The sequence below is a fragment of the Camarhynchus parvulus genome, chromosome 14 (assembly GCF_901933205.1).
Source record: "Camarhynchus parvulus chromosome 14, STF_HiC, whole genome shotgun sequence".
NCBI classification, from domain to species: Eukaryota; Metazoa; Chordata; class Aves; order Passeriformes; family Thraupidae; genus Camarhynchus; species Camarhynchus parvulus.
In genome coordinates, this window is record NC_044584.1 from 7,274,560 (window position 1) to 7,301,119 (window position 26,560).

Consider the following 26,560-nt stretch of genomic DNA (forward strand, 5'->3'; position numbering starts at 1 on the left):
ACTATTTTTAGTCTTGGAGCTTTCCAGGTGGTTTCTGTTTCTGGCCAGCAAAATGCTGGAGATGGCCAGGCAGCTCCAAGTGCTTCCCCTGACATTACCGGCAGAGCAGATCTTCCTGTGTCAGCTACGGGTGAATTAAATAAAATTTGTGAGGTCCAGGAACACCTGTGGAGCTGCAGGCAGGAGGACAGATGAAAATAATTGCACGTAACAGGAAGAAATTTGGTTTGGTGCCTGCTAGCTTTGCACTAAGAGGTGGATTCAGCTTTTGAAGACAGACATCACTCTGTTCCATTCCTGCTCTTTTCCAAGCTACAGTTCCACTTGGAAGAAAATGAGAGAGCCAGGTACTGTTCTCTGAAAGATGATTGCACAACTAAAGTGGCATTTCAATGGAGGACTACTAAACAAAGGGATTTGTCTCCCAGCTCTTTTTACTCTTTGCCTTTCCCATTACAGAACCAGCTCTCAGAGATCATCATTAAAAAGAACAACAACAACAACCCGGCCTCATCAGTTCTTGTGAATTCTGAAGGTCACCAATGTCACCATCAGTTATAATGACACACATCACTCCCCTCTTCACACAAATGGATTTACAACCTGTTTAAAGGCTGATGTCTCTCGAAGCACTTCACCCCTTCTGCCACCCCCTCTCTGCACACACTCACTCTACTCCAGCAACAGCTGCTGGAAGAAATGATGAATTTCATTACTTTTCATCCAAAACAGCTTTGCAGTATATGGGAGAAGCACTGAAGTCTGCAGGCTCGTTAGCACAGGATTTGTATTGCCACATTTTACTTTATTCACCTTCCCAAATTAGGTGAAGCACGCCTGGCCCAAACCTGTGATTTCTGTTTAATTAAAATGCAGGTAGTGGAGTCTCCCGAACTCCAGAGCCCCCCACACAATCAGGTGGTGACAGCAACCTGGTAGAATAATGCTCTTGATATAGTGGCTGCTCTAACAGAGTCTTAATTTCAGTGGAGCAGAACAGCACCTCTGGTAGCAGCTGCGTTTGGGGCTGGGATGAATATCAGTAGCCAGCCTTTGCTGAACAGTCACTGCCTCCCCAATCAGAGCCAGCATCCCTGACAGCTGAACTGTTAAATGAATTAACAAGGCGAAAAGGGGGCTTGCCAGCGGGGCTGCGACTCCCTTCCTAATTTCTGCAAGTGGTGGCTTTCAATTTTTCTGTCATTTGTCAGGAGATGCACATGGTTCTCTAATGAGCAGGGCAGAGCTGCAGCCAGCTCTAAAAAGGCAGAGTTAGAGGATCTTCTGGGCCTTGGAGGAGAGGAATGCAGATGCTTGAGGCAGGTGGGGGAAGGACACGGGCTCTGCTCAGACTGAGCAGGCAGCACATCCTGCCCAGCTGTGCTGAGCTCAAGGACTCCCAGCCCACTCTCCCATCTTGGGGAAGAACTGCTCTCCACACCAGTGAGTTTTGCCAATATCCAGGCAGAACTCAAAAGGAAGCCTTTGATCTTATGGGCTACCCAAAAAAGGGAAAGCATTTCCTCCACCTGTAGAATAAAATTAAAAACCTACCACCAAAAAACCCCAAAAGATCCAAACCACTGGCATCCAGCTTTCCTGTTCACCATCAAGCTGGGCTACAGAGGCCTTTTACTCATGGCTGGCCCATTGTTCTCTCCAGAATTTCCACCTGCCCATCAGTCAGAGGCAGGGAAGACCTGCTCAGGCTGCCAAAGGGGGCAGTTGGCTGCAGCACAGCTCAAGAGTACTCCAGGGCTGGAGAGAAACCCCCAATTTGGGTATATTTGCTCATTTAATTGGCAAAACTTGAGGAAGGTTGGTTTTAGTAGCTTTCTTTCCCCCAAGTTTTTCAGGTGGTTCCATTAGCTACTGGAACTTTTACTGTAAAATCCAGGTCTGATCATAGGGAAATTTTCAAATCTAACAGGGGAGAGCACAAGGGGGAAGGAAGGAATCACAGACACTCCTTCTGCACCACTCTGTAGAAGCTGAACAGCACAACCAACAGCAGCACGAACACCCAACAGAAATGGGTGTTTTGACTGAGCTGGCCTAAGCCCAGCACATTTCCCCAAAGGCACAAAGGCCATTTTTATCCCTTTTTACGAGCCAGAGAGGAATGTTCTCCCCTCTCCCAGAGTTACTGCAATGCTTAGGGCAGAACCAGGCCCCATTTAACAGAGACAAGAGCTACCTGAGAGCTTCAGCCCAGGGATTGGCCACCTTCACTCACTCTGTGCCCACTGCTGTGCCTGTGCCAGCACTTGTTTATTGGGAAGCTTTTCTCTGTTTTTAACCTGGATGCCCCATTGCTGGAGCTGAGCAGACTCATTTTTTTCCAGCTTGCTGCTTAACTGCCTTTACCGTGGGTAAGAACATTGAGCAAACAATAACAGCAAAAACCTTGTATTTCCACAGCACACTTTAACTCAAAGGTGTCACAAATCAATTTAAAACTTAAATTGCAATACCATCTCCAATCACTTTACTCACAGTATAAATCACAGCCAGTTCTGGAGGTGGAAGAGGCAGTTATATAACAAAGTGTAATAACTTCACACAACAAGAGTGAAAATCGGCAGGAAGATCCTACATTCATCATCTCTGCTGTGTGAACCTGGATGGTCCCTTTCCAGAGGTAAATCCAGGAACTCTAACACAACAGCCAGGTCACACAGTACAACTTCAGACACACCAGTCCTGCCTGGGAAAGGAGCCCTCCTGGATAGCACAGAATCATGGAATGGTTTGAGTTGGAAGGGATCTTAAAGCTCATCTAATTCCAGCTCCCCTTCCTTCAGACACTCAGGGGTCCTGTAATTATCTCAGTGTCCTCCCAAGTCTGTCTCCTTCCATTGCCTTGTTCCCTGAGTTATGATAGCAAGATCTGGACTGTGGGATTAAAAGACACAATATAACAGCATTTCCTTGTTTTCCCCAGATGATTTCCAATCTGTGTACATGTGTATAAGTGCATGTGCTGGCTCCATTTGCAGCAGGGAGATACTTAGCTCGAAACAAAAATGTATTTTGAAGCCAGATACAGTTGGCTCCACCTGAGACTTTCTTTGCTGCAGTTGCAGAAGTAAGTTGGAGCAGAAGCAAACTAGAAAAAAATGTAAATATTGCCAGCTGTCTCTCCAGGACAATGCTGCTCTGATTAATTTATGATGTTTTCAAAGAAAGATGGTGAATGTTGCACCATATTTGAAAAGAAAAGGTTAAGCAGAGTTTAAAAAAATGCGCAGTAGAGTTCTTAAAAAAACGCGCTTTGCTTAGTTTTGAGCAATAGAATGTTTAATGAGTAATAATGAAATGAATTAGTGCTGGCTTTGATAGCTCCTCCATCCCACAGCCCCGAGACACAGAACAAAGTGCAATCAGCTCCAGTGCTGGGCCAAGCAACGGGGAGGGTCGAGCTGCCTCCCCTTGTTCTGAGCTTCAAACGCTGCTGCTGCTGCAGAAATGGAGAGCAGAACTAACGAGGATTTCAGAGCCTGCCTGCCTCCAGCTGGGATCACCATAACCAGAGCCCTGCTGGCAGGAGGGCAGCAGCTATGCCAGCGCTGCCCTTCCCAGCTGGAGTTTCTGGGGGGACAGACTGCCTGGGGGTTATCTGGGCTCTCACAAACCACCCGTTCCTCAGGGCATTCACAGAAGTGTCTGCTCAACTCTTCTGTCCTCATTTCCACCTCCAGCCTTCCAGTGGAGGGAAGGATCTTTTTTGATCATTTTAAAATGATCAAAAAGGACTCAGGCACCAGATGCAGATAAGCAAAGGCCTGAACAGTGCCACTGATGGGGGCTGGATGCAGGGACAGTCTGCACACTCCTGGGAGCACCCAAGCCCTGCCTCCAAAACCAGCACTAAACCAGACATGCATCTCCTTGCTTCAAGAACATAAAAACACAGCCAGGTGGGGTGCCAGGCAATGCCTCTACACAGAGAGTTATAAAATAAAAGGATCAGCTTTCTGAGTCTCCCTTGTTTTGTAGTTTTGTTTCTTTTCCCTTGTGACTTTCCTGTGCTCCACTTTTCACTTTTTTAACTCGAGTCAATTTTTCCCTCAAGCTAATTTGGTATGAACAGTCATCCTCCTGCAACTCCAAAAATATTTTCTCTTCTTTCTTTCAAATGTCCTTTCTTCCCTCCTTCCTGCAGACCAACTGGTTTTCCAATGGCAAGAAACTGGCAGTGCCTATTCCAGGAAAGTGGGCAACAAAAAACTGCCAGCAATAATGACTGGGGAAATTTTCAAAAAATGCCTTTCCTGGAAAGTTATTGAACATTATCTGGAGAATACTACAACATGCTGATATTAAAGAAAAAAAGAAATCAACTGATTTTCTTTTCACCTACCTGCTTCACCCACAAACACTTCCACTGGTGTGCTGGTAGGGCTCTCACCAATGACATTATATGCTGTCATTAGTACTTCATATCTCTTGTATTTCTTCAATTCTGAAAAAGTAAAATATTACATATTAATATTAGGTATTATGATTTATACTGTATTACAGCTATCTTTTAGACTCCAACACATCTTTATCTACAGACTTGTCTCTCAGAATAGAGCCGGGGCAATAGAACAGTACAACAGTGCAATGTCTACTTCAAGCCTTCCTGAATTCACACATCACAACAGTGTTTGCATCATTTTTAAAGATATTTGTGACGAAATGGCAGGATTGTCCAGAATTTCCTCAAAGTGTCACTCCAGTAAGAGGAATAATGATTTCTCTCTATTTCTTATGGATAACTAACCAGAAGAACATCTCTAGGTCATTCTTAAGTACAGAAAATGGCAGGATTTGGCTTTGAATGTCACCATAAGGTCTCATTTTGATCTGCACTGGTAGGGAAGAGCCTGCCTAGCATTTGCCTAATCCCTGGAATGCTCATTTGCAGGGGGGGCACTGCTCTAGAACAGCTGAAGCAGGTGCACAGGGAGAGCTGCAGTGGGGAATCTGGAGTCCCATTCCAGGTCCTCCACAGAGATCTTCTCCTCCAACATGACCACAGCCCGACCATCAATCACAACCAAGAAGGAGAATTTGAAGGCTGGACTCCATTTGGACACCAGGCAACAAATTTCTTTGCTGACACAGAGAAACTACTCTGACAGATGAGGCGGGAGAGTGAGAGAAGCGTGAAAAAATCTAAAAACCCCAGTTGTTTGTGGGTAATTAACAAATGCAACGAGGGTGGAGCAGAATCACATCAACGTCACTGAGGGAGGCAGCGCCTGAGTAGTTTCAGATTTTGCATTTTCAGGATGAAAGAATCAATCCTAACAGATAAATTTATCATCTACAATACTTAACAGGGACATTAGAGTAAGAGAGCAATCAATAATATAAATTGCCCTATTTAAATGAGCATTGAATTAAGACACGCATGGCCAGAGGTCCAAATTTCTCCCTTTGCCAATAATTTTCCCTGCTATCTATGAATCAGAGTCCCCTTAATACAGGGCTGACAGTGTGCCATTGGTTTGGTATGGTTCAAAAAGTCTAATTAGGCAAGTTTGTATAATTTCAGTGTCCCAGAACTCTTTATAAGGGTTGTGCTCCAATATCCGACTGTGACTTCAGCAGCATTCTCCAGTCTCTGGCATACTGTAAATTATACCTAATATAACCCCAATTTTTTAAATGTCATGTCACTAAATTTGGATGGATTGCAAAAGATGGAGCAAGCAAATCAGAAATAACAGTGCTGAGTTCATAAACAAACAATAACAAGATACACACGTATAGTACTGGGCAGCTTGCACAGGGAAACTGTTTTTTCTGCCATGAGAAGTCACAAGGGAGATTTTAGTGTTAACTGGATGTGGAAGAAAATGGAACACGAGAGTTCATGCATGCAACTTCCAGTGGGGATCAGGCTTCATTTTTTCTTTTTTTTTAGCCCATCACAATCTGTGACTCAAAAGCCTTGGGCAAAACCTATCTAGTGAACCATCAGCACCACAAAGCAACTTGCCTTTTAACTCTGTCGAATGTTATTTTATTCATTTCCAATTGAAAACACCTCTGGAGATGCACATAAATTCATTGGGCCCTTTCTAAATTGGCCTCGTACTCCATGGAATGTCCGAGCATCACAATGCTTGAATCATAGGACTAATGATGTGATACAGCTAAACTCAGATGGACTGCAGAATATATAGCAAGTGAATCAAAATTCATTTAGCATCAGCAGTGCTGGGTTGTTACAGTCACTAATGTTTTACCTTCCCAGCAGCCACGTTTTTACAACAGCTACCTACTTGCATCATCGATGTCTCTGGGTATAGGGGAAGCAAAGGCTTAAAGAAAAAGAAACTGGGGAAAGCCAGAGTCATTAATCTGTGTTGATTTCTGCTGGATCCACGGAGGAGAGCCACAGGAGTTTGCCCATGGTATATTTTGAACCATTACAAAGAGTCTCAACTGAAGGCAATGTGCACTTACGTGTTAATTCATACGTCGTTAATGCAGAGCTGCTGTTCACTGTCTTGAAGCTGCTTTGGGCTATTCAGGGTAAGCAAAGCAGAAAGCTTGTTACAGTGCAAGGAAATAGTTATTGCAAATGATGTACAGCAGAGACAGAGGCAAATGAGGCAGCACACCCATACACAGTTTAAGCTTTAGGAATATACCTTGAAGGGCAATAAAATCACATCACTCTCTCGTAACACATGGAGAGCATCTCGCCCACATGGGGCTGTTTCATTTCCTCCTCAAACAGAGAGCTCACAAATACACAACACAAAGATGTTCTGGCTTTTAGATTAAATAGAACAAATGAGTAAAAATGAAATGATTTCTAGGGGCGAAAGCTCTCAGTGGTGCATTACATGCTGATTTCTCTAGATGCAAAATTCAAAACCTGAAGAGCTGCAGAGTGCTGAGCTGGAAGCTGGACCACAAAGTGAACACTTACATCAGGGCAGGACCTGTTTCTTTAAGCGTGAATTTGATTTCCCTGAAATTGATTTCACTGAAAGAATTCAAGATTCCTGCTGTGAGTGAATTGTAATAATATGCTAAGCTGTGCAAAACTGTGGGTCAGTGAGGAACAGAGGTGTTCTAAGGTGAGAATTATGAAGAGAAAGAGGGAAATTTATCTTAAAATACATTTGTCTCCACCCCTTGCTCTCTCTGTCTCTTGACTCCCTGGAGAGCTACAGCTTGTTTTTTCTCCTCTACAGTAATTAGGAATATAGCTGCAGGGCCAGACAAGAAGAGGGAAAAGACAAAACTGGTTGGTTTCACAGGCTCCCCATCTTGTGAGAGCATCCAAATTCATGATTTCATAATGTACATTGTCAGTCATTCAGTTTTTGTCTGAGAAAAACCGTTCTGCATTCCTACGCCTATGAGAGCTTTACATCTCTGTCCTGGTTCGAGCTGCTCAGTCTGAAAAGTCTCATTAGCTCTGACCACATAAGTAAGGTCAGAGTTAGGGGCTTACTTTATATTTAATGCACCTACTTATCCACACCCACATTAAAATTCACTCTTGCTTTTGTAGAAATCATTTCTATGGGTTCAGGAAAGCATGGCAGATGATATAACATATTAAAATAGTCTCACTGAACCCTATTCTGCTGCTCTTGGAGTATTATCTTATTCTGAATATTCCAGTGACATCGAAGAGGACAAAAGCTGGTCCCTACATGAGCACATCTCATTGCTGGACCTTATTTCTCAGGCTACTGAGTGTTCACATGTCTGCCTCACATCATCTTATTCTGCCTATTCTTCCCTCTGATTTCCTTTCTAGCCTTTATCTAAAAAGCCTTTCATTTTTTTCTATTATTCCTCTCCCTCTCCACCTTCTTTCCATGTGAGCCATAAATCCCAGTGACTAAAATGGAAAGCAGGCACCTAAAAATTCTTGCTCATCTTTTCTATTTTCTTCTAAAATGTGGACAAGCACTTTGAAATTATAAAAATTCCATTTTAAAATTCTTCTCAGCTGTTTTCCTCATACTGTAAAAAGAAAAACAAAATGTCAATTATAAGAACTATTGAAAAAAAAACAGCAAGAAAGGAAAAAGTTGCCAGCTGAGGAAAATGAAGTGTCTCTCGTTTGAAGGCAGAACAAAGTGTACCAGGGTAATTATGAAGTGGACGTAGGGGAAGCAGGAAATCAGAGGGTATGTGGGGGACAGACCATCAATTCCAGCATGCTGGCAGAGATCAGCACAGACCATTACAATGCTGATCACACTCAAGTCACTGGCATTTTTCAGCATCTTCAGGCTGATTGTGTAAAACCTGAATTATTCCCAGCTCTCTTAGACTTACATTTTATTTCCATGGGGCAAGAGGGGTGTGCAGTGCCTGGTTTAATGACAGATTACCACTGCGGGATATTTTAAGGTCCAAAGCACAGGCTTACGTGTGAGCTCTGCTCTCAGGGCTGAGGGGTTCTGGATGGTTTTGGACTCTGTCCCAGTTCCGGTGTCGTAGTCCAGCTCGCGGTAGTAGATGCGATATCCCAGCAGGAGCCCGTTCACACTCTCCACCCTGGGGGGCTGCAAAACACCCAGGTGAAGAACAGGCTGGTTAGGATGGGCATGGCAACACACATCCAGCACCAGGGGCAGTGCCTCTGTATTGGAATTATTACCAATATTGCTGGATGGGACATGCCTGAGCTTGTGTGGCCCTTGGTGCTGAACCAAATAGTGGCACTGTGGTGTTTCACCCCACAGACACTTTTGGCTGGCTGGGTGTGTGGTGTTTCACCCCACAGACACTTTGGGCTGGCTGGGTGTGTGGTGTTTCACCCCACAGACACTTTTGGCTGGCTGGGTGTGTGGTGTTTCACCCCACAGACACTTTTTTTTGTGGGGGTGGGTGTGTGGTGTTCACCCACAGACACTTTGGGCTGGCTGGGTGTGTGGTGTTTCACCCCACAGACACTTTTGGCTGGCTGGTGTGTGGTGTTTCACCCCACAGACACTTTGGGCTGGCTGGTGTGTGGTGTTTCACCCCACAGACACTTTTGGCTGGCTGGTGTGTGGTGTTTCACCCCACAGACACTTTTGGCTAGCTGGATACTCCAGCTGGGCACGTGGAGACAAGTCCAGGCCTGCAGGAGCTCTGGTGGTGGTGGGATGGAGCCTCCTCCCTTAAGAGGGTTTGCTCCTCAGGTTTCCCTCTCTGGAGAAGCTTTAAGGCCATGGTGAAGGAAAGGAGTCGGTTCTGATGGAGGGTTTGGATCCAGAGCTTTATTCTGGCCCCCAGGCCCCTGAATGCAGCACCAGCTCCAACAGAACTCCCTGAGCCGGTGGTTGCTGCTCCTTTGAACCCCGGGGAGAGGGGCAGGGAAGGGGCAGGGAGCCACCAAGCAGGGACAGGAGGGGAGGGACAAAGGGACAAAGGACACCTGGATGGCCCAATGCCCCCCCAGGGGTAGAGGGCATCCTTTGACTCTGCCAATCACTGAACCCTTCTGGAATTCCAGGATTGACAGACAGTGCTGGGAGAGGTCAGGGTGGGGAAAGGAGAGGTGATTGATACACCTGGGAGGGAATTTTCAAGGGAGGGACCCGAGGTTCTGAGGTAAACCCTGAAATCACAACACAACAGCTCTGTGCTCTGCTGAAAACACATTAATAACGCACTGGGTTGGAGGTCGTGTGGTTTGAAAAACACAATTAAAGGCAAATTTGAGGATTTTGCTCTGCTGTGGCCATTGCAAAAGGTTCTTGACTGAAAAATCCACACAATTAACCAAGCTCCTTTCCTCCTTGGCCCACAGAAACCTGGGTGGGATGAAAAGTATAAATGAGCACTCCCTGGAAATGCAGGCTGCCTTCCACCACCAACACTGGAACAGCCAAACAGTGTTTCACTGCTTCCAAAAGGAAATAAATTATTTTGTCACAGACAGAATTTCTTCCTTTTCCTTGGGGACTGATCACAGGACACTCTTCATTTGGCATTATTTTACTGAAAGACTGATGATCAAATAAAAAGGAAAATAAAAAGGAATAATAAAAATTGTTCTGGCTTTGATTAGGAAGACAAAACTAGGTCTAATGACAACCTCATAGAGGTATTTAGAGAGAAGTTACAGTGTGATGGGCTCTGGGGTGGGCACAGAGGAGAACCAAGGGCTCCTCAATTACAGCTCAGAGCAGTTTGGCACATACAGCCATAGGATGGTTCAAATATGAGTTTTTTTCTTTCAGCATCATATTGGGAGATGCTCAAAGACAAAACACCTCAACAAGGCTTCTCCAGCAGCCCCTCACATCCTCCTTCAGCTACAGACACACAGCTGCCACACTGGAAAGGAGACTTGTATCTGGGCGGTTTGCTTAGGTAGAGACAGAGGGATTCCTCATGTTTTGGGAAAAAAATTACTTTCCTGAGTCTAATGCAGGATAAGAACTGCAGAGAAGAGATGCCTTGAGCCATTTATCTTCTAAAGATTCTTTAACTGAAATTTAAGGGGCTGAAAGTATAAATGAAAACGGTTTTAATGATAATCTTGCCTTTAATCCAGAAAAATCCCTACCAGCCTTGAGAACTTTACTAAGGAAAAGCATTATGTAAAAATTAACTGCTGGTGTGAAACACTGTCACAATAGAAGGTAATGCCTCATGTAACTTTAATGAAGAAAGTAAGGACATCTTGACAGAAATGAGGAAGATCTTTGGTAATTCTGCTTCCAGAAATGACATGAATTTTCCATTACTCCATTACAATGGCAAGAGGAGGGAGAGAACTCCAGTCTCAGTGCCAAGGACCTTGCTCTGGGTGAGGGCTGAAGGAATTAAGTAGAAAGACTGCAGTTTATTGAAACCAAAAAAAGAAAATTACGTGAACCAGAGTATAAGGAAACTACACCTGCTCCAGGAGGAAGCTGCTTTCTTTTGCAGCTGTCCTGCACAGAGCCTGCTGAAAGCAACCCAAACGCTCCCAAGATTTCACTTGCTCTGCCTGGGTGGAGATCTCTTATTCATCATTTCATGCTCATCGTGGTGCTCCATCCTCTGGCAAAGCTCTGACCACCTTTCACTGTTATTTGGGATCTGAGTAGAGAACAATGCTGTGGGTACAGGATTGTGAGGGACCTCGAGAATCATCAGGGCTGGGAGTTCCCCATGCAGAACCCCACCTGCTGAAAGCTTCTTTAACAGACAGAACCACCAACCAGAAATGGAGCTGATCCTTCAGCTTCCCAGTATTCCTGTTGGAAGCTGTTCCCAGCCTCACCACTCGGGCGGTTAGAAACATTCATTTAATTTCTAATCTAAATAATTCATAGCCAGTTTCTAACCATTTGTTCCTGTGCTAACATTGCCTTTTGGGTTAAATTGTTCTTCTCCCTGTGGGGTGTTTACTCCTGTGATGTATTTTAGAAAGGGCAATCATATTCCCTCTATGACTGCATTTTACAAGGCAAATAAATCAAGCTCTCGTACAACAGCCTTTCCTAGTCTCAGGCTGAGAGCCCCTTGTCCAAGGGACTAAAATAGACCAAATAAAGTGTAAGGTTCCTCCAGGGCTGCCCTGTGATGTTCCTGCTCATGGACCAGCTGAAACACTCTCCTGTGCAAGGAGATGAGATGGGGTTACTGGAAAATTTCAGTATCTTTCTCCTGATGTTTTCTTTTTTCTTTTCCAATCTTCTGACTTTCTGTTTTCTGTATTACACTGAAGTTACTTTAGCCCTGATAGTGCCCTTGCAGAAAAGGGCTCCACAGCACAGCAATGTCCTCACCTACCTATTTTAATTTTTCTTATTAATTAAGACTTTTCCTATTTTAATTACTAATAAACTTTTTTTTTTTAATTCAGGAGAAAAAAAAACCCCAAAAAACCGAAGTGGAATATCCTGCAGAAGTCTAAAAGGAAAACCCTGCTGAAGCTGAGGAGGAGACTGTGACTCCCTGCTCTACCATGTTACTGCCTTATAAGTAAAGCTTAATTTCTCATTGTGACCCAACACTGATGTTATTGTTTTCATATAAAACAATATATAAAAAGAAAACATTGCTTTCTTATGCTATCATGTGATTCTCCATCTTTTCCTTCCTTGAGATTTAGGACAGGAAAGCTCAGAAAATAAACAGCTTGCAAACTGTCTCTTTTCCATGGAAATGATGATTTTTTCCTGGAAAGGGTACTCTGCTAAAAGGTCAGGTCTTCCCCTTCCTATCTGTCTTCTGTGGACAAAACTCTGCTTTTGATGTAATGGATTATTTAGGATTTTGTAGAAAGGCCTGGGGGATCTGCTGAAATAGGTAAAATGGTTATGAGTGGCAGCCCATAATGTTGTACAGAAGTAAGAGAAACATCTTTGTGCTGTTTCTAAAGAGAAATAAATAAATAAAGACTCAAATGTAAGTTTGAGTAATTGTTATCTCTAAGGTAGAAGCAGAACAGTACATGATCCTGATGTTAAGTGTAACATCCTCCAGAACATTTGAAATAACCCTGCATTATTGATACAACAGGCCTCACTAGAAATTACTTATTTTCTTCCTCCTTTAAATTTAAAAATAATGGACTGATTGGACCAAGCAGCTGAAAGCCCAGATAGTGCATCGAGAATTTGTTTTGTGAATTATTAACACAGCTCAAAGTTAAAAATTTAGCTTTGCTTGGAAATCCACTCTCCCATTTAGCTCGACTGCTGTTTTCAGTTTACATTATTTCTTAGACAATGCTGTGAAACTTCCTCTTAATTGGAGGCTATTGTGGGACTTCAAGATTTTTGTTTATTTGAAAAATATAGTACGGTTGAATTACCAGGACCTATTAATATACATGTGGTAATGACATATAATCGCCCACAACTCCCTTGAGATAGCTCTGGCACAACAACCCCATTTCACTTTCATGAAATGAAAAGCATCCAATTACCTAAACAACCACCTATTTCACATTAACTACACACCAGTAATCAGTCAGCTGGGGGAACGTTTATTTCTGTGGTCCATTGTGCCTCACATCCTCTTTGTCCTCTCTCTCTGCTCTTTTTTCCCCTTTGCTGGGGGCCCTTGTCATAGGTGGGGAGGTAGATTTGCATCTCTCCATAATTCCTCTGGTAAAACTGCTCAACATGTCTCCTATTTGCTCAAGATGCTGTAAGCAACTCTGCTGCTGAGGATTCTCCTGTGTAAGCTGGGGCAGGCACCCAGCAGCACAGCCAGGCAGATTTTCAAGTGCTGCTGCGCGCCAATAAACACACCCTCATCCATATATTTTTCTTCCAAAAATGCAAGGAGTCCCATCTGTACTGTAAATGCATATGTACATTTTTCACTATAATGCAATCTGTCCAAAGTCATCCTTATGATGTTTGGGGGGCATTGTCTGGGGAGCAGGGTGGGCAGAGGCTCTCCAGGATGGGTTGTGGATAATGTGCAGTGCCCCACTGGGGTCCCTCTATTAATGCCCACTCTGCAAAAAGAAACCTCAGGCACTGGATCACAAAATGCTCCTGCATCTCCCAGGAGGCCAGGGCTGAGAGAGAAAGGAAGGCAGAGGAAATGCCACTATAAAATGCAGACTTGACACAAATACTTCCCCATCCAACCCCGAGAGACTGCAGAGAGCTCAAACTTCCTTTCTTTTCTCTGAAGAAACTCAATGTTTCCCTCTCAAAGAGTCAAGAGGGCATGTGGAGCTCCTCAGAGGTACGAATGGGATCTCAGGCACTGATCTCAGGCTTCTGATCATTCCAGCAGCAGGAGGAGGCTGTGCACAACGTGAGCTTTTGATTACCTGATCTTACCAACACCATCTCTGTGGAGTGTTTTCTGCGTAAAGATGCACAACCATGGAGAGCAATGAAAGGGCAGAAGAATCTGACAAGAAACAATCTCGGACATGGCTACAGGCACTCCTTTACCAGCGTCCCAGTGAGGCACAAAGTGAAAGCAACTGACAGGAATCTCCATTCATCACTAAAATATATGCTAGATCAGGCAAATAAGGAAGTAGCTGCAGTCCTTCAATGTTAGTACAATACTTGCAGCTCAAGAAAATGTCCCTGGCAATGTACCCTTAAATTCAACAAGTCAAAGCAACCAAAAAATTGTTCACAGGAACATCAGAATTTTTCATTTTACCTACCTGCCACTGCACAAGGACAGAGGAGGTCGTGTGGGGAGTTACTAACACAGAACTGGGTGGTTCATCTGGAACTAAACAAGAGAAAAAGGAAACAAAAGCCGTTACAGCAAGAGAGTGGAAAAGGGGCAGCTTTTCTTTCATTCATCAAGCTCTTTTTCTTCACTGCTGAAGGAAATCTAGCCCAGCTGCTTCATGGTGGGCCCCAAAAGCAGCATGGTGGATGTGGATGTTGGAGCCCAGGGAGAAGCCAGGCATTCCTCTTACATCCCCTGCTCTACCTGGGGCCTTGGCAGCTTGGGCAGAGCAAGAAAAGCTCAGGGCATGAACCTGGAGGAAGCTGCAGCAGCCAGCTGCTCACAGACCACCAGATGCCCATCTGTAAGGAGGTTAAACCAGCTGTGTGTTGGCTCCAAAGGGTGAGAAAACTGCACCCTGAAAAATTCAGGAGATTTTTTGCCACCTTTGGGGCAAGCCTGCCTTGAATTCAGGAGTGTGTGTCAAATAGCCACACATTATTTTAGTCAGGACAGCTTCATTTACCACAGGTTAACCCTTTCCTGTGCCCATGGCCTGTGGCACTCCCAGACACTCCACAGCAGCTCAAAGACACCAAGCAAAGGCGTATCAGGAGCTCACAGCCCTCCACAGTGCAGTGCTCAAGTGGCAGCACTGGAGCTGCTCAGCAGAATAAATGCTCAGTTTGTTGAGGAGGTGAGAAGCTTTCAGAGATTTTTCCCAGCTGTATTGTGGGGAGGCCAAGCACAACTCTGGATCCACTGTAGCTAAATTCAAAGAGAACTTAAAATGAAATTTTAAATTCCAAACCAGTGAGTCAGTCCTGCCTCATTAGCACCAGTTACAGGCTGCACTGACCCTGCTGCTGCTGTGCAGGAAGGTGGAGAGTCAGGATGCCTTTAAGGGGCTGCTTAGCACATTGGTCAGGTATTAAATGGGTTCCTGTTTAACATCCCACATCCCTGAGCTCTGTCCTCTCTCAGGTCTTCTGATTTCAAGATCACATTCCCTGGCAAAATGGCTTCCTTTTTTTATACGTCAGTGTCATTTCTAACTCATCACTCCTCATAGCAAATAATTCCTAGCACTATATACATATATATATATATACACACATAACCACAGAATCATTTCGGTTGGCAAAGACAGCACTTCCAAGCCCACTGCTAACTCATGTCCCCAGGTGCCACATGTACATGGCTTTCAAATCCTTCCAGGGATGGGGACTCCACCACTGCCCCAGGCAGCCTTTGCCAGTGCTTGAGAAACCTTACAGTGAAGGAATTTTCCCTAATATTCAATCTAAACTTCCCCTGGTGCAACCAGGCCATTTCCTTATGCCCTACCACTTCTTACTTGGGAGAAGAGATTGACTCCCACCTCATAGCACCCAAAAATATATTTATCCATGTATGTATCCAGGATTACTCAATTTTGCAGGGTAAAAGCACATACTGATGCTTTTCCTACTCTACAGAGTTCCTTTCTCCATTCAAGACATCAGAGCTACTTCTGCATTCAGGCATCGACTTTATACAATCAAGGAATTAGAAGCTGATCTCTAAGGCTAAAAATAAAAGCCTTGTCAATGTCATTCACAGTTTATTAGTCCTGATCTGCAGGATTAAATGCTCATGTTTCCAGGAGCTTCATACTCTTTCTTACTTATATCTCAGCAATTTTGCCATTCTGCAGACTGACATGGATTGTGAGGGGAAAACAATTGAAGAAACTTCTTCAAATGTATGCAGGGCTCTACATTTATTTTTAATGCTCTCTTGTAAATTATTCAATTTCTGCAACGATAATGGTTAGTGCAGAGTTTGGAAGCCAATCAAACGAAGTTTAAATCCATTTTGAGACTCCTGAAAGTATGATTCATTATCAGAGGGCACAGCAGGACACTTGAAGGCTGCCTGTTAATTCAGCCATATCTCATTGCTACCTGTGTCAACTTCCTGTGGACAAAACTGCTTTGCCTGTTGGTTTTCACTCCAGCCTCCATGGAGAACACCCTTCAATGGCTCCAGGAGCCCTGGGGAGCCCCCAGTGTGTCTCCTCCTCCTCCCTTACCATCCTGCAGGGTCGTGACCGCCTCCGTCTCCGCGCTGAAGTCGCTGTCCCCGATGTCGTTGGTGGCCTTCACTCGCAGCTTGTAGGAGGTGAACGGGTTCAAGCTGTGGAATGGGGAAAACAAGGCTGAAAAGGGGATGAAATCTCCCTCCTTCATCACAGCTTGCCTGCACGGAGAACTTGCCCACTGCCCACCAGAGTCACTGAGCAGTTTGTCTCCTCTCCCCATCGCCTCTTCTCTGCAGTGTCCCCCGTCTCCCATCCCTGCTGCCATCAGCACCTTCCCAGATGTCCCCTGCCCTGAGTTCCCAGAAACACTCATTTATTGCTGAATAAATGAGACCACCAGAACACACACCTGAGGCTGCAGCTCATGGAGCAGCCCACGACTGGGGCTTGCTATCTGAGTTCTGCATGGCTGTGCAGAGCCTGGCTTTCAAGGTGCTTTGCTGAGATATCCTCCAAAGCCATCTGGGTCAGCCCATCCTCTGAGCATGGATGGGCAGGACAGGTGGGGAGCAGGCAGGAGACGTGCCCAGGGTCAGCCAGGGCCCAGCAGGCTCTGGAATTCAGATTGCCAGTTCCTGACTAATCCCCTACACCACACCACTTGATCAGTGCATTTTGCTCCTGCTGAATCCCAAATTAATGCCATTACTTGGATTATTTAATAAACACAGCGACAACAGGTTCCCTGCAGCTCCTTTATCTATGTGGTGCTTTAAGATATGCAAAGAGTGATTTCCAGCTGACATAACCTTGCAAAGATGATTCTGTCTTGGCTTGGCAGGGGAGGTGAAGGGGAGGCTGCCTTTGGAGTCGCAGGCAGAGGTTTGAAATGCAGAGCTGTAACTTACGGGGGATTTCACTAATTAATTGGTAGTGTCTAACCATCCACTGGCAGATGGAACACTGACTACAAACCCAAGTTACTTGTAAAGAATGATTAAACATCAAGGATAATGCATTCTGATGGGCAGCACTCTCACATCCAGGACACTTCTGGACTTCCACAGGAAAGTGCTTTTAGCAAGGGGGAGAGGAAATCTCTTTCAGCAGTGCCACCCTATCAGGTCAGAATCACTTACCTACAGCAACTTGATTAATGTGAATCATCCTTTTTGATCTTTTGTTTTCAGTCATGCCGATGTCAAGTATAAGTGACGTAGATGTTTTTCTTGTTTTTGCAGGTTTTTACTGGAAAGATCCTGGCACACAACCAGTGAGCTGCCATATACCACGGTCACTAATGCTTTTGATAACAGACCCAAAAATCTGTATCTGAATGCTTGGAATACCTGATTCTAAAGCCTAAATCTCACAGCCTTTTAGAAATAATCTGATTTGTACTGGCTCGTCAACAGAGGAAATGGACAGCAAAACAAGTACCTGCTCGTAGACATTCAATTACTTCTGCTGATGTTACAAGGACTTTAATTACACCAGTATTGCAGAGGATATAATGAAGCCTGAATAACAAAGTTTAAACATTCTGATGCTATCTATAAACTTCAGTATGGAAAATACAGATAAAAATGGTTCTCATTTCATCTGGAAAAGCTTATATAGAGATAATTGCAATGCAGCATTCGGAGTGGATTTTAACATCAGTCACTACTGAAAGGATTTTTAACTAGTTGTATTTTACAAAGCACTGTGTAGCTACATATGATTTAGCCTGAGTACTGTTATCTGTGGTGTTGAGCTTCCAGGAAAGGCTTCAAAAAGATGCACTGCAGTCCAACTTTAATTAGATTTATTGCATGACCTTCAGCAAATCTCTCAACTGCTGTTCATAACACCACCTCTAAAACGGGAGCAGTGGCCTCACTTAACCTCTCTCCCCAAAAAGAACATGAAGCTGAGCGATGCTTGTTTTGGTTTCCTAACTAGTGGGAAAGTGTGGGAATTTCTGTGCTAGCCTGGGATCACGTGGTACCTTTCAATAAGGCAGGATGTGGCCTCGTGGCTGATGGAGGAGGAGTAGGTTTGCCAGTCCCCGTGTGGCAGCTCCCGCACTTGGACTGTGAAATATCGGATTGGAGATGATCCGTCACTGCCAGGGACCCAGGTCAGCACCAGGCTCCGGGAGGACACGTCAGCCTGGGGGGTCATCACCTGCCTGGGAGGTGCTGGTCGTTCTGCAATCAAACCATAATTTAGCTGTTTTGAGAGGAAATTCAAAACAATGTAAAATAAGACAGCCTGGTCAGATTTGCACAGTGGCAAAGCCAAAGGGCATCGAATTTTTGGATTTGCCACATGAAGCATACAACCATCCCATTCCTTAACCTTCTATTGCAAGAAGGAGCAGTAAAACTGATCCTTATCTTCCTGCATCAAAAGGTCACTGCAGGATATAAACCTTCCTCACATCAGACCTCAAACTTGGGGGGATCTTGACCTGGCAGGTTAGAGAAGAATCATCAGGACTGACAGCCAAGCAAAGCAAGGCAATCTTTAATGAAACTCAGCTGTGCTTCTGGCTGCAATTGCTCTTTTGACAGAATCTGTGTGTAAATCAGCTCCCTTTTAAACCTGTTCTTACTCCTTGGTTCCAGGAACTCTGTTCTCTCTGTGCTATGCAGGGTCCTCTTCCCCCTGCTGAGGCAAGAGAAGAGCTGGGCTGGAACAGGCTGTTGTGTGGCAGCGTCCAAGCACAAACAGCTGATGCTGAATTCCTGCACCAGGCAAGGAAGCAGGAGGCATCAGCAACTCCTGGTGCTGCTGCTTCCAAACCCCAGCCTGGAGCCAGCACAGAACTGGGGCTGGAGCACCTGCTGCAGGTCCCTTCCAGAGCTCCCCAACTCTTCCCTTCATACCCGCTAACCTTGAACCTGCAAAGCCAAACCAGGCAGTGCTGAGGGAGATCTCTCCAGAGTAATTACCCTCACACCTCTGGGATGAGCAGGGAATGGCAATGCAGGTGTAAGCATGCCAGCCCCAACTGTTTCATTACAGATCTCCTTTCCCGTCACCGCGTCTCCGCACTCCATCGATTTCAATAGAGAAACTCTATAGAGTGAGGAATAATTGTTTAATTGTTTATCATGAAGATTATTGATTCTGATTAAAATGTGTGGCATGTAATAAAGCAGAAATTGATTGGAGACACCGCAGTGACTTGCCTTTGAGAAGCAATTCAATTCAACTTCATCAGCACTTGTTTCCATAAACACACCTCTGCCTGCCTGATTCCTCACAGCTCCGTACGGCCAGCGCTTCATTTCCCTGCCATCCCCTACAACCATTTCCTGCATGTTTTGGCATTTCTCTGCAGCCTGCTCTCGCTGACATCAGTGCCCAAAGACTTGTAAGCTATTAGCTGGAGGAAGCCCTGGGTGCCAGCAGCCTGCGAGCAGCAGCACGACGCGAAAGGTCAGTGCCTTACACTGACAGGCAGAGACAGGGACGTGGGGTTATTCCATGCCAGGGAGGGAGAGTCATGCAGGGATTTTATACATTCTGCTGATAAGCTCTGCACTTTTGGGCAGGTCAGATCTTGCAGTCAGTCTCCCATGATTTGGTTTCTTTCTGCTGCTAATGGGAGATCTTAAAATCTCCCGTGTTGCAGGATATACTTGCTGACTGTTTGTACAAACCCATTAGTATAAAGAGTTTATTTATGGGAGTTTAGCCACAAGCAAATGCTAAGGTGAGACTGTCAGTGCAGGCATGAAAGGCCACATGACTCTACAGACTACTTTTAATTTCTTGCTACATTTCAGTTTTTTAACTCAGTTCTGCCCTGATCCCCAGTGTTGACTATTCTGAAGTGTAGATTCAAAGCACTGCAGGAGAGGCTCTGGAGAATACAGCCACAATATAACTTTGGATCTATAAATCACAGGCATCACTGCAAAATGTAAAGATTTATACTGGGATTAACCAAGGAATTTACAAAGGCAAGAGTGACTAATTTTGTTAATTTTCAAGAGAATTTTTGTGTCTACCTTAGTATCAAGGTCTATGAGGATATTAAATACATCTTTATTAACAGGAATTAGATATCTTTTCATTCTAGAATATTTATTGTCATGTATACACATTTCAGGTTAATTTCTTGTTAGCAAAATAGCTGCACTGGATTTCTTTATCATCCCCTTTTATAATTTCTTATCATCCCCTTTTATAATTCTTGCTGATGTGAGAAAACACATTGTTGTCCTTATACTTTATATGAGATCAGTACGCTTGTGGTTCCAAAGCACATAGAGACCCAGAAGAGTTGTCCATCAAAAAGAGAAAGGGATCATGTTACGCTGTGATTTGGGTACTCAAGATAACCCTAAAGCATTGATAGCAACAAGGGGTCACTGTTCCCACAGTGGAGCTGGGAGTTCTGCCTTGAGCTGTTGTGCATCCTTGTGCACAGTCTGGGGAAGCTCAGCACATTTTGTTGAGCAGGAGAGGCTCTGAGCTTTAAGAATTCACATTTTTTGGCATGGTGGGTTTTTTTTTGGAAGCCTCTACATGTCAAGCTTTGAACCTCTCCTTTGACAGCAATCAGACAGGGTGGGAGAAACCTTGAGCTGATAAATCTCTTTGATGGACAGTACCTTTAGCAGAGGCACTTCAAATTTCCTAATACATCTCCAGAGGTTCTTTCTCTGAGGACTGCAGTGTTATGCACTGGGAAGGCTGCACATGATCTGCAGAGCTTTGCCAGAGGGAATTTTAAACCCAACCAAACAGGCCAGGAGTAGTTAAAATGCACCTTACAGGCTCCTGCTGTTGGTAGCCGAACATCAACTTCCTCTCTTCTTAGGAATGTTAAAAGAAAAATAATGAGGAAGACATTGTTGGCAAATACAATGGGAGATTCTTACTCTTGCAATAAATGATGTGCAAGGTGTAGAAAGGACTTTAAAGAAATGATTGCTTATCAGGAAGATTTTAGGAATTAAAAGCAAATGTCATTGGTTGCATTATGACACGCCAAGAGCAGGCCCACAAGAACATGCAGAAATTCTAGCAACAGTTGGAAGATGTCTGTGGAGGTCTGGCCTGGTGACCTGCTGGAGTGTGCTCTTCTCTGAACTGTGACTTTTATAAGGCATGGGAGTTGTATGGTTCTAGTTTTTGAGGGAGAATTTTACTTTAAAAATATCAATATCCAGACATAGCACAAAACCCAGTGGGTGCTGGTAGAGTTACCCTGGCTTGTTTTGATTTTGCCAGCTCAAGAGACCAGATACATTCTTTGTAGTGGAACAAGATGCAAGACCAGGGAAAAACCCACACTCTTATTCTCCACCAATTTCAGCAATATATTCTCCTTTCGCTCTGAATGAAAAAAAATTAAAATCTTCATGCACAAGTAGAAAATGCAAATTTTTTAACTGAAGTTCTACAGATCAGTTCTAAAACTGGAGGAATGAGCAGTTCCTTGAGCCAAAGCATTAAAAACAAGCAGTGATGCAGAGCAGATCCTGTAATACCTTACACGTCTTTCACATTTTGGTACATTTGGTATCAAAGCATCTGGTTTCATTTACACACACATATAAATGCCACCTTCTAGATTCCTTTCAGAGCAGAACTTGCCTGGAGAGTCAGGATGCAAACAACCATTTAATGGCTGATGCAAGAAGCAGAAAAAGTCTGGGCAATCCACATGCAAAGGCTCTGCTGGAGCGTGTGGCAGAGAAAGGCCAGAGTAATTACAAACACATTAGGTCAGGGCTGAGGCACAATGGAGGAGCTGTGGAGAAATTCTGCAACACCACTGCCTCTCATTTTGCGTTCCCTAATCAATATAATTCATCCATCACTTACTTTCTTAAGATTGCAATCTTTCTAGAAAACGAGAGGGCTAAAAAAAAAAAAAAAACGAAAAACCCATCTGACTGCAAAAAGAGGCTGCACATGGCCAATATAGCAGCTGATGGAAAAATCAATTCCAACAGCCCGGCAGGTTAGAAGAACTGTGTCTCATAAAAGTCTGCCTTGCTTTCTCAAATCATGATGCTGCCATGGACTGGGGCAGGTTTATGGGGTGAGAAGGAGGAGGCATAGCCTGCTATTAAAATCCCCCAAAGTGCAGCGCAGGCTCCAGGGCAGGCACAGAAATTCCCTGAACCCATGGCTTGCAAGCATTACCTCGTTTCTCAGTGGTGATCACCGTGGCTTCCAGAGGCTCCCCCCAGCCCTGCCTGGTCTTGGCAGATGTCCTGAAGATGTAGGCTGATTCTGGGCTCAGGTCTGTAGCCGTGAACTGCCGGACTGTGGAGCCAACCTCCACCGTGGTGAACTTGTTGGGGCTGCTGCTGGCCAGGCGGTAGGCAACCTGGTACCCTGCAAGCAGAGAGGGGAAAAGGCTCAGCTGGCTTCTCTAGCAGGGACAAAAGAGCACCAGCACTATTAGTTTATCCTAATTACATGCTTATCTGAAGTCGGAAGAAAAGTAATTTACTGCCTTTGGTGTTATACAGCTCTGCTTCTTGGCAGATGCCACACACCTTACAAAGGAAATCACTCACACACTAGGCTCTGCTGGATACAACTGCCATGAAACTGAGCTCACTTTCCATTCCTTAGGCCAACAAGATGCAAAACCAGTTTAATCCTTCCTGGGCATTCTGGCACCTTTTTGGAAAGCAAAGGAACAGAGTTGGTGCAATGTGTCACCCGACTGAGGTGGTTCAAAGCCAACGCTCCAGTTCCAGCTTTCCAACCCATGCTCACCATGGCTCAAATTCAAGGTTCTTCAGCTACAGCTCCAGCAGCTAGATTGACCAAACCAGGCAGCCTCCAAACTGCTCCAGTCAAAGCTCGCTCCTCCTTTCTGCAAGTGCTTTTCCCTCAGCAGGGAGTGCCAGAACTGCCAATAAAGCCACCCTCTGTCATTCAGCATTGCTGCCCTTGCCCAGAGCCCGAGGAAGGAGCCTGCAAGCTCTGTGGTCCTGCTTCATCCAGGCAGGTCTCAATAATCAATTTTGCTGATGCCTGTAAGTGATAACCCCCCTTCCACCCTGCCTGACAATCAGGAGCTCACAGTTTAGCCTGCGTTATTAATGATTCCACTGTGCAAGGAGGGTTTCCAGGGTTCTTACGCACCACTAGCGATAACTGTCCCCCAAAGAGGGTCTGCCAAATGTTCAAATCTATTCTGTAAACCCAGCAATTCAATCAGGCTCTCACTTCTGGAGCTCAATGGTAACTTCCAGTCCAGCAGCTGACTTCCAAAATCAATTAATAGCAGAACTGATGTGGGGTTTTATTGCCTGAGCTGAATGTATGATTAAATGCTCCATGGACTTACACAGGGCAGAGCACAGCCAACAAATCCAAATCAAACCAGCTGAAAACAAAACAGTCATGGCACAGTTCTGCCAACCCTCTGCTCACCCTCTGAATGACAAAAGAGGTCTGCAGCACCTGAGCCATCTCTTTCTCATGGAATTAATATCCCAGCTAGAGTTTGAACTCGCACCACATCTTGGCTGTAACAAGACCAAGGGGAGCCAAACCTGGCATGGTTCATTTGGGAAGGTCAGTGCATGAAATCTGAGGGGCTGATCTTACCTATGGCTATTAGAGAAAACCCAATGACATTTATTTCCCACTGTGAATATGCCACAATTGCCACATTGCCACTCACAGGAAAGGCCTGGAGTTCCTGCAGACCCTGGAATCGATGCCACTCGCGTGTGGCGCACTCTGCCACAAACAGTGGAATTTAATTGGGATACAGATGGTATTAATTTTGTTGTGCTGACTCTCACAGTGCCACTGATGATGCACCAGGGTTTCCTTGTTTTTTCTTCTCTGGCAGCTGCTTGGGGACATGGGGCAGCAGTCATGGCTGCGTCATGTGTAACAATTTGCACCGACGCCTCAAGGAGTGACCCGGCTTTTCCAAGCACTTGTGGCTTCAGCCCCAACTCCCCCAGGCTGTGGTTGGTTTCATCCTGCAGGAACATTTCCACAGCTGGGTGGAGACCTTTAGATTTCTTCAAAGGCTGGCAGTAATGTCCTATGAGGAGTGCCTGAGGACTTTGGGCTTGTCTAGTCTGGAGGGGTGACCACACAGCTCCCTGAGGAGGGGGTGTGGACAGGGAGGTGCTGATCTACAAGGGTGGTAAAATACTGGTGCAGAGAAGTCGTGGCTGCCACATCCTTGGAAATATTCAAGGTCAGGTTGGACATGGCTCAGAACAACCTTTATTAGTTGAGAATGCCCCCTGCAGGGGGGTTGGACTAGATGGCTTTCAAAGATTGCTGCTAACCCAAACTATCCAGGTGCTATGATCTTCCTGGGACTGATAGGACACATGGGAATGGTTCAAAACTGCTTCAGCCAAGGTTCAGGCTGGACATGAGGAAGAATTTTTTAACAGAGAGGGTGGTTAAACCCCAGAACTGCCTTCCTGGAGAGGTGGGCAATGCCCCAAGCCTATCTGTGTTTAAAAGCCATTTGGATGAAGCCCTTAATAATGCTGTAACTTGGTCAGCAGTGAACTGGTCAGGCAGCTGGACTTAATTATTGTTATAGGTGCCTTCCAACCGGAATAGTCTGTTCTGTTCTATTCTATTCTAATCAATTAAAAAGTCTCCTGATTTTTCAGTGCTCCTGAGTATGCTTAGATACCAGCAAAGTCTTGGGGACTTACACTTTCAACATTTCATTCTTTCACCTGCAAATTATCTCCTTTTATCCATGGGACTAGTTCTTCCATTACTGGTCCAATATATTTCAACAAAGTATTTCTGTACCCTTAATGCTGCAATATTTTGATCTTTTTGAAAAGTCCACAGAAAGACAGAGAGCAATGGGGAGAAGGAACTGATATATATGGTCTTTTTTGTTTATACTGATGTGAAGAAAGTGGGAGTGAAAACCCCAGTGCAGGATCTTAACAAGGAGGAAAAAATAGTCAAAGAAAAGCACTGGGGAAATTTTTACAGAAGCAAGAAAGATGAAGGAAAAAGCAACTAAGATGGCTAAAGAAGCTTGATAAAGGGATATAAGACGCAAAGAATAAGACCTGGAGGGAAACAGAGAACATTAAAAGAATAGAAAAGTTGATTTATCTAGTTATTAAAAGATAAGTATGATATCTGGGACATATCCTTGTCGAGTAATTTCCTCTCTTTTCTAAACCTTTGTAAAATATGAAGTGTAGTTAAAATGTAAGGGGGGAATAGAAAGATAACTATTTACTACTAAATGGTGGCAGTCATGCTGGAAAGCAATTACAAACACACCCAGATTAGGCAAAGGAACACATACCTATCTAGGCCATTACAATATCTTACACAAGAGTGGGTCGGTGGCTAGTGAAATAATTAATTTAGCTGTGAGAAAGAGGAAATCACTTGTCACAGCCTGTCTCTGTGACAGGCTCTGCAAACTCCCTTTCTTTGCATCCCTGTGAAAAACAGCACCAGCTTTCACTGTCCTCTCCTACATCTGCTGTTGGCTCAAAGTCTGAGGAAATATCTGTTTTCCTGATTTCACATGACCAGAGCCATCACCTTAACAGACTTCCTAAGAAACTCAAAACCTCCATAGGTCTGATTCCAAGGCAAATATCCAAGCTCTACACCTGAACTCAGCTCACTTTTATCACTCTCAGCTCACCCACAACCTGCCTGAGAGACACCCAGTACTTCGTTCTGATCCCCTGCACCTCCTGTTAGACAGTTTGGGACAATGAGGATCCAGACTGGCATAAAAAGCATTACTTTTATTTTTTCTGAGTGGCACAGAAGACTCAGTACTTAAACTACAACTTGGATAATAACTAGGGCTAATGAAAGATCAAAAAGATAAAATTATTAAGTTGATGAATTTCAGCAACAAGGGATAGGAGAAGAAAGGAAATGTTAAGTGAAATCAAACGAGGCAAATCAATAGAGGTAAATGGAAAGTGTTCAAAGAGAAATTAATGTATGCTCGAGGGCTATAACAGGCAATTGCTGCAGTGGAGGAATGAGCAGCTTCCTTTCCTTGCTAGATTATGACAATAAGATGTTGCAGATATCTTAGGAAAAAAAAAGTTAAAAAATCAAAGACTATGAATGAAAGTATAACCTTTAAAAGGTGATTGGAGCAAACTTTTGGGGGGAAGGAATATGTTACAGAATGTGAAATATCTGGATGGTCAATAAGAGTTCATATTATTTTCTTAACTTTTTTGCCATATAGCATTAGATCCCAAATCCCTTCTGCTATTGGGAGTGCTGCCACTCACCAGGCCAAAACAGCATTAAAAACCCTCCTGAAAAGATCAAGTCTTCAGGAGTTTATTTATTCATTGAAATTTGGCTTATTTGTCACTTCAGCATCTTTTTGAGCGTTTTTTTTTTTTTTTTGCACAAGTGCAAGCAGTTCCATGAGCTGCACGCTTCCCAAACTCAATAACTGGC

General features: G+C 44.4%; 1 protein-coding gene across 1 annotated transcript in view; it reads right to left on the bottom strand.

The window, feature by feature from the left end:
* The window catches only part of SDK1 (sidekick cell adhesion molecule 1), a 389,058-nt gene that overhangs the window by 46,962 nt on the left and 315,536 nt on the right, over window positions 1–26,560 (bottom strand). Inside the window, exons 29-35 of the mRNA XM_030958488.1 lie at window positions 22,289–22,483; window positions 18,126–18,327; window positions 16,187–16,290; window positions 14,099–14,169; window positions 8,399–8,534; window positions 6,463–6,522; window positions 4,364–4,465 (exon numbers count right to left, since the gene is read on the bottom strand). Of these exons, the coding sequence (XP_030814348.1) occupies window positions 4,364–4,465; window positions 6,463–6,522; window positions 8,399–8,534; window positions 14,099–14,169; window positions 16,187–16,290; window positions 18,126–18,327; window positions 22,289–22,483 (870 nt within the window). The remainder of the gene's footprint in view (window positions 1–4,363; window positions 4,466–6,462; window positions 6,523–8,398; window positions 8,535–14,098; window positions 14,170–16,186; window positions 16,291–18,125; window positions 18,328–22,288; window positions 22,484–26,560) is intronic.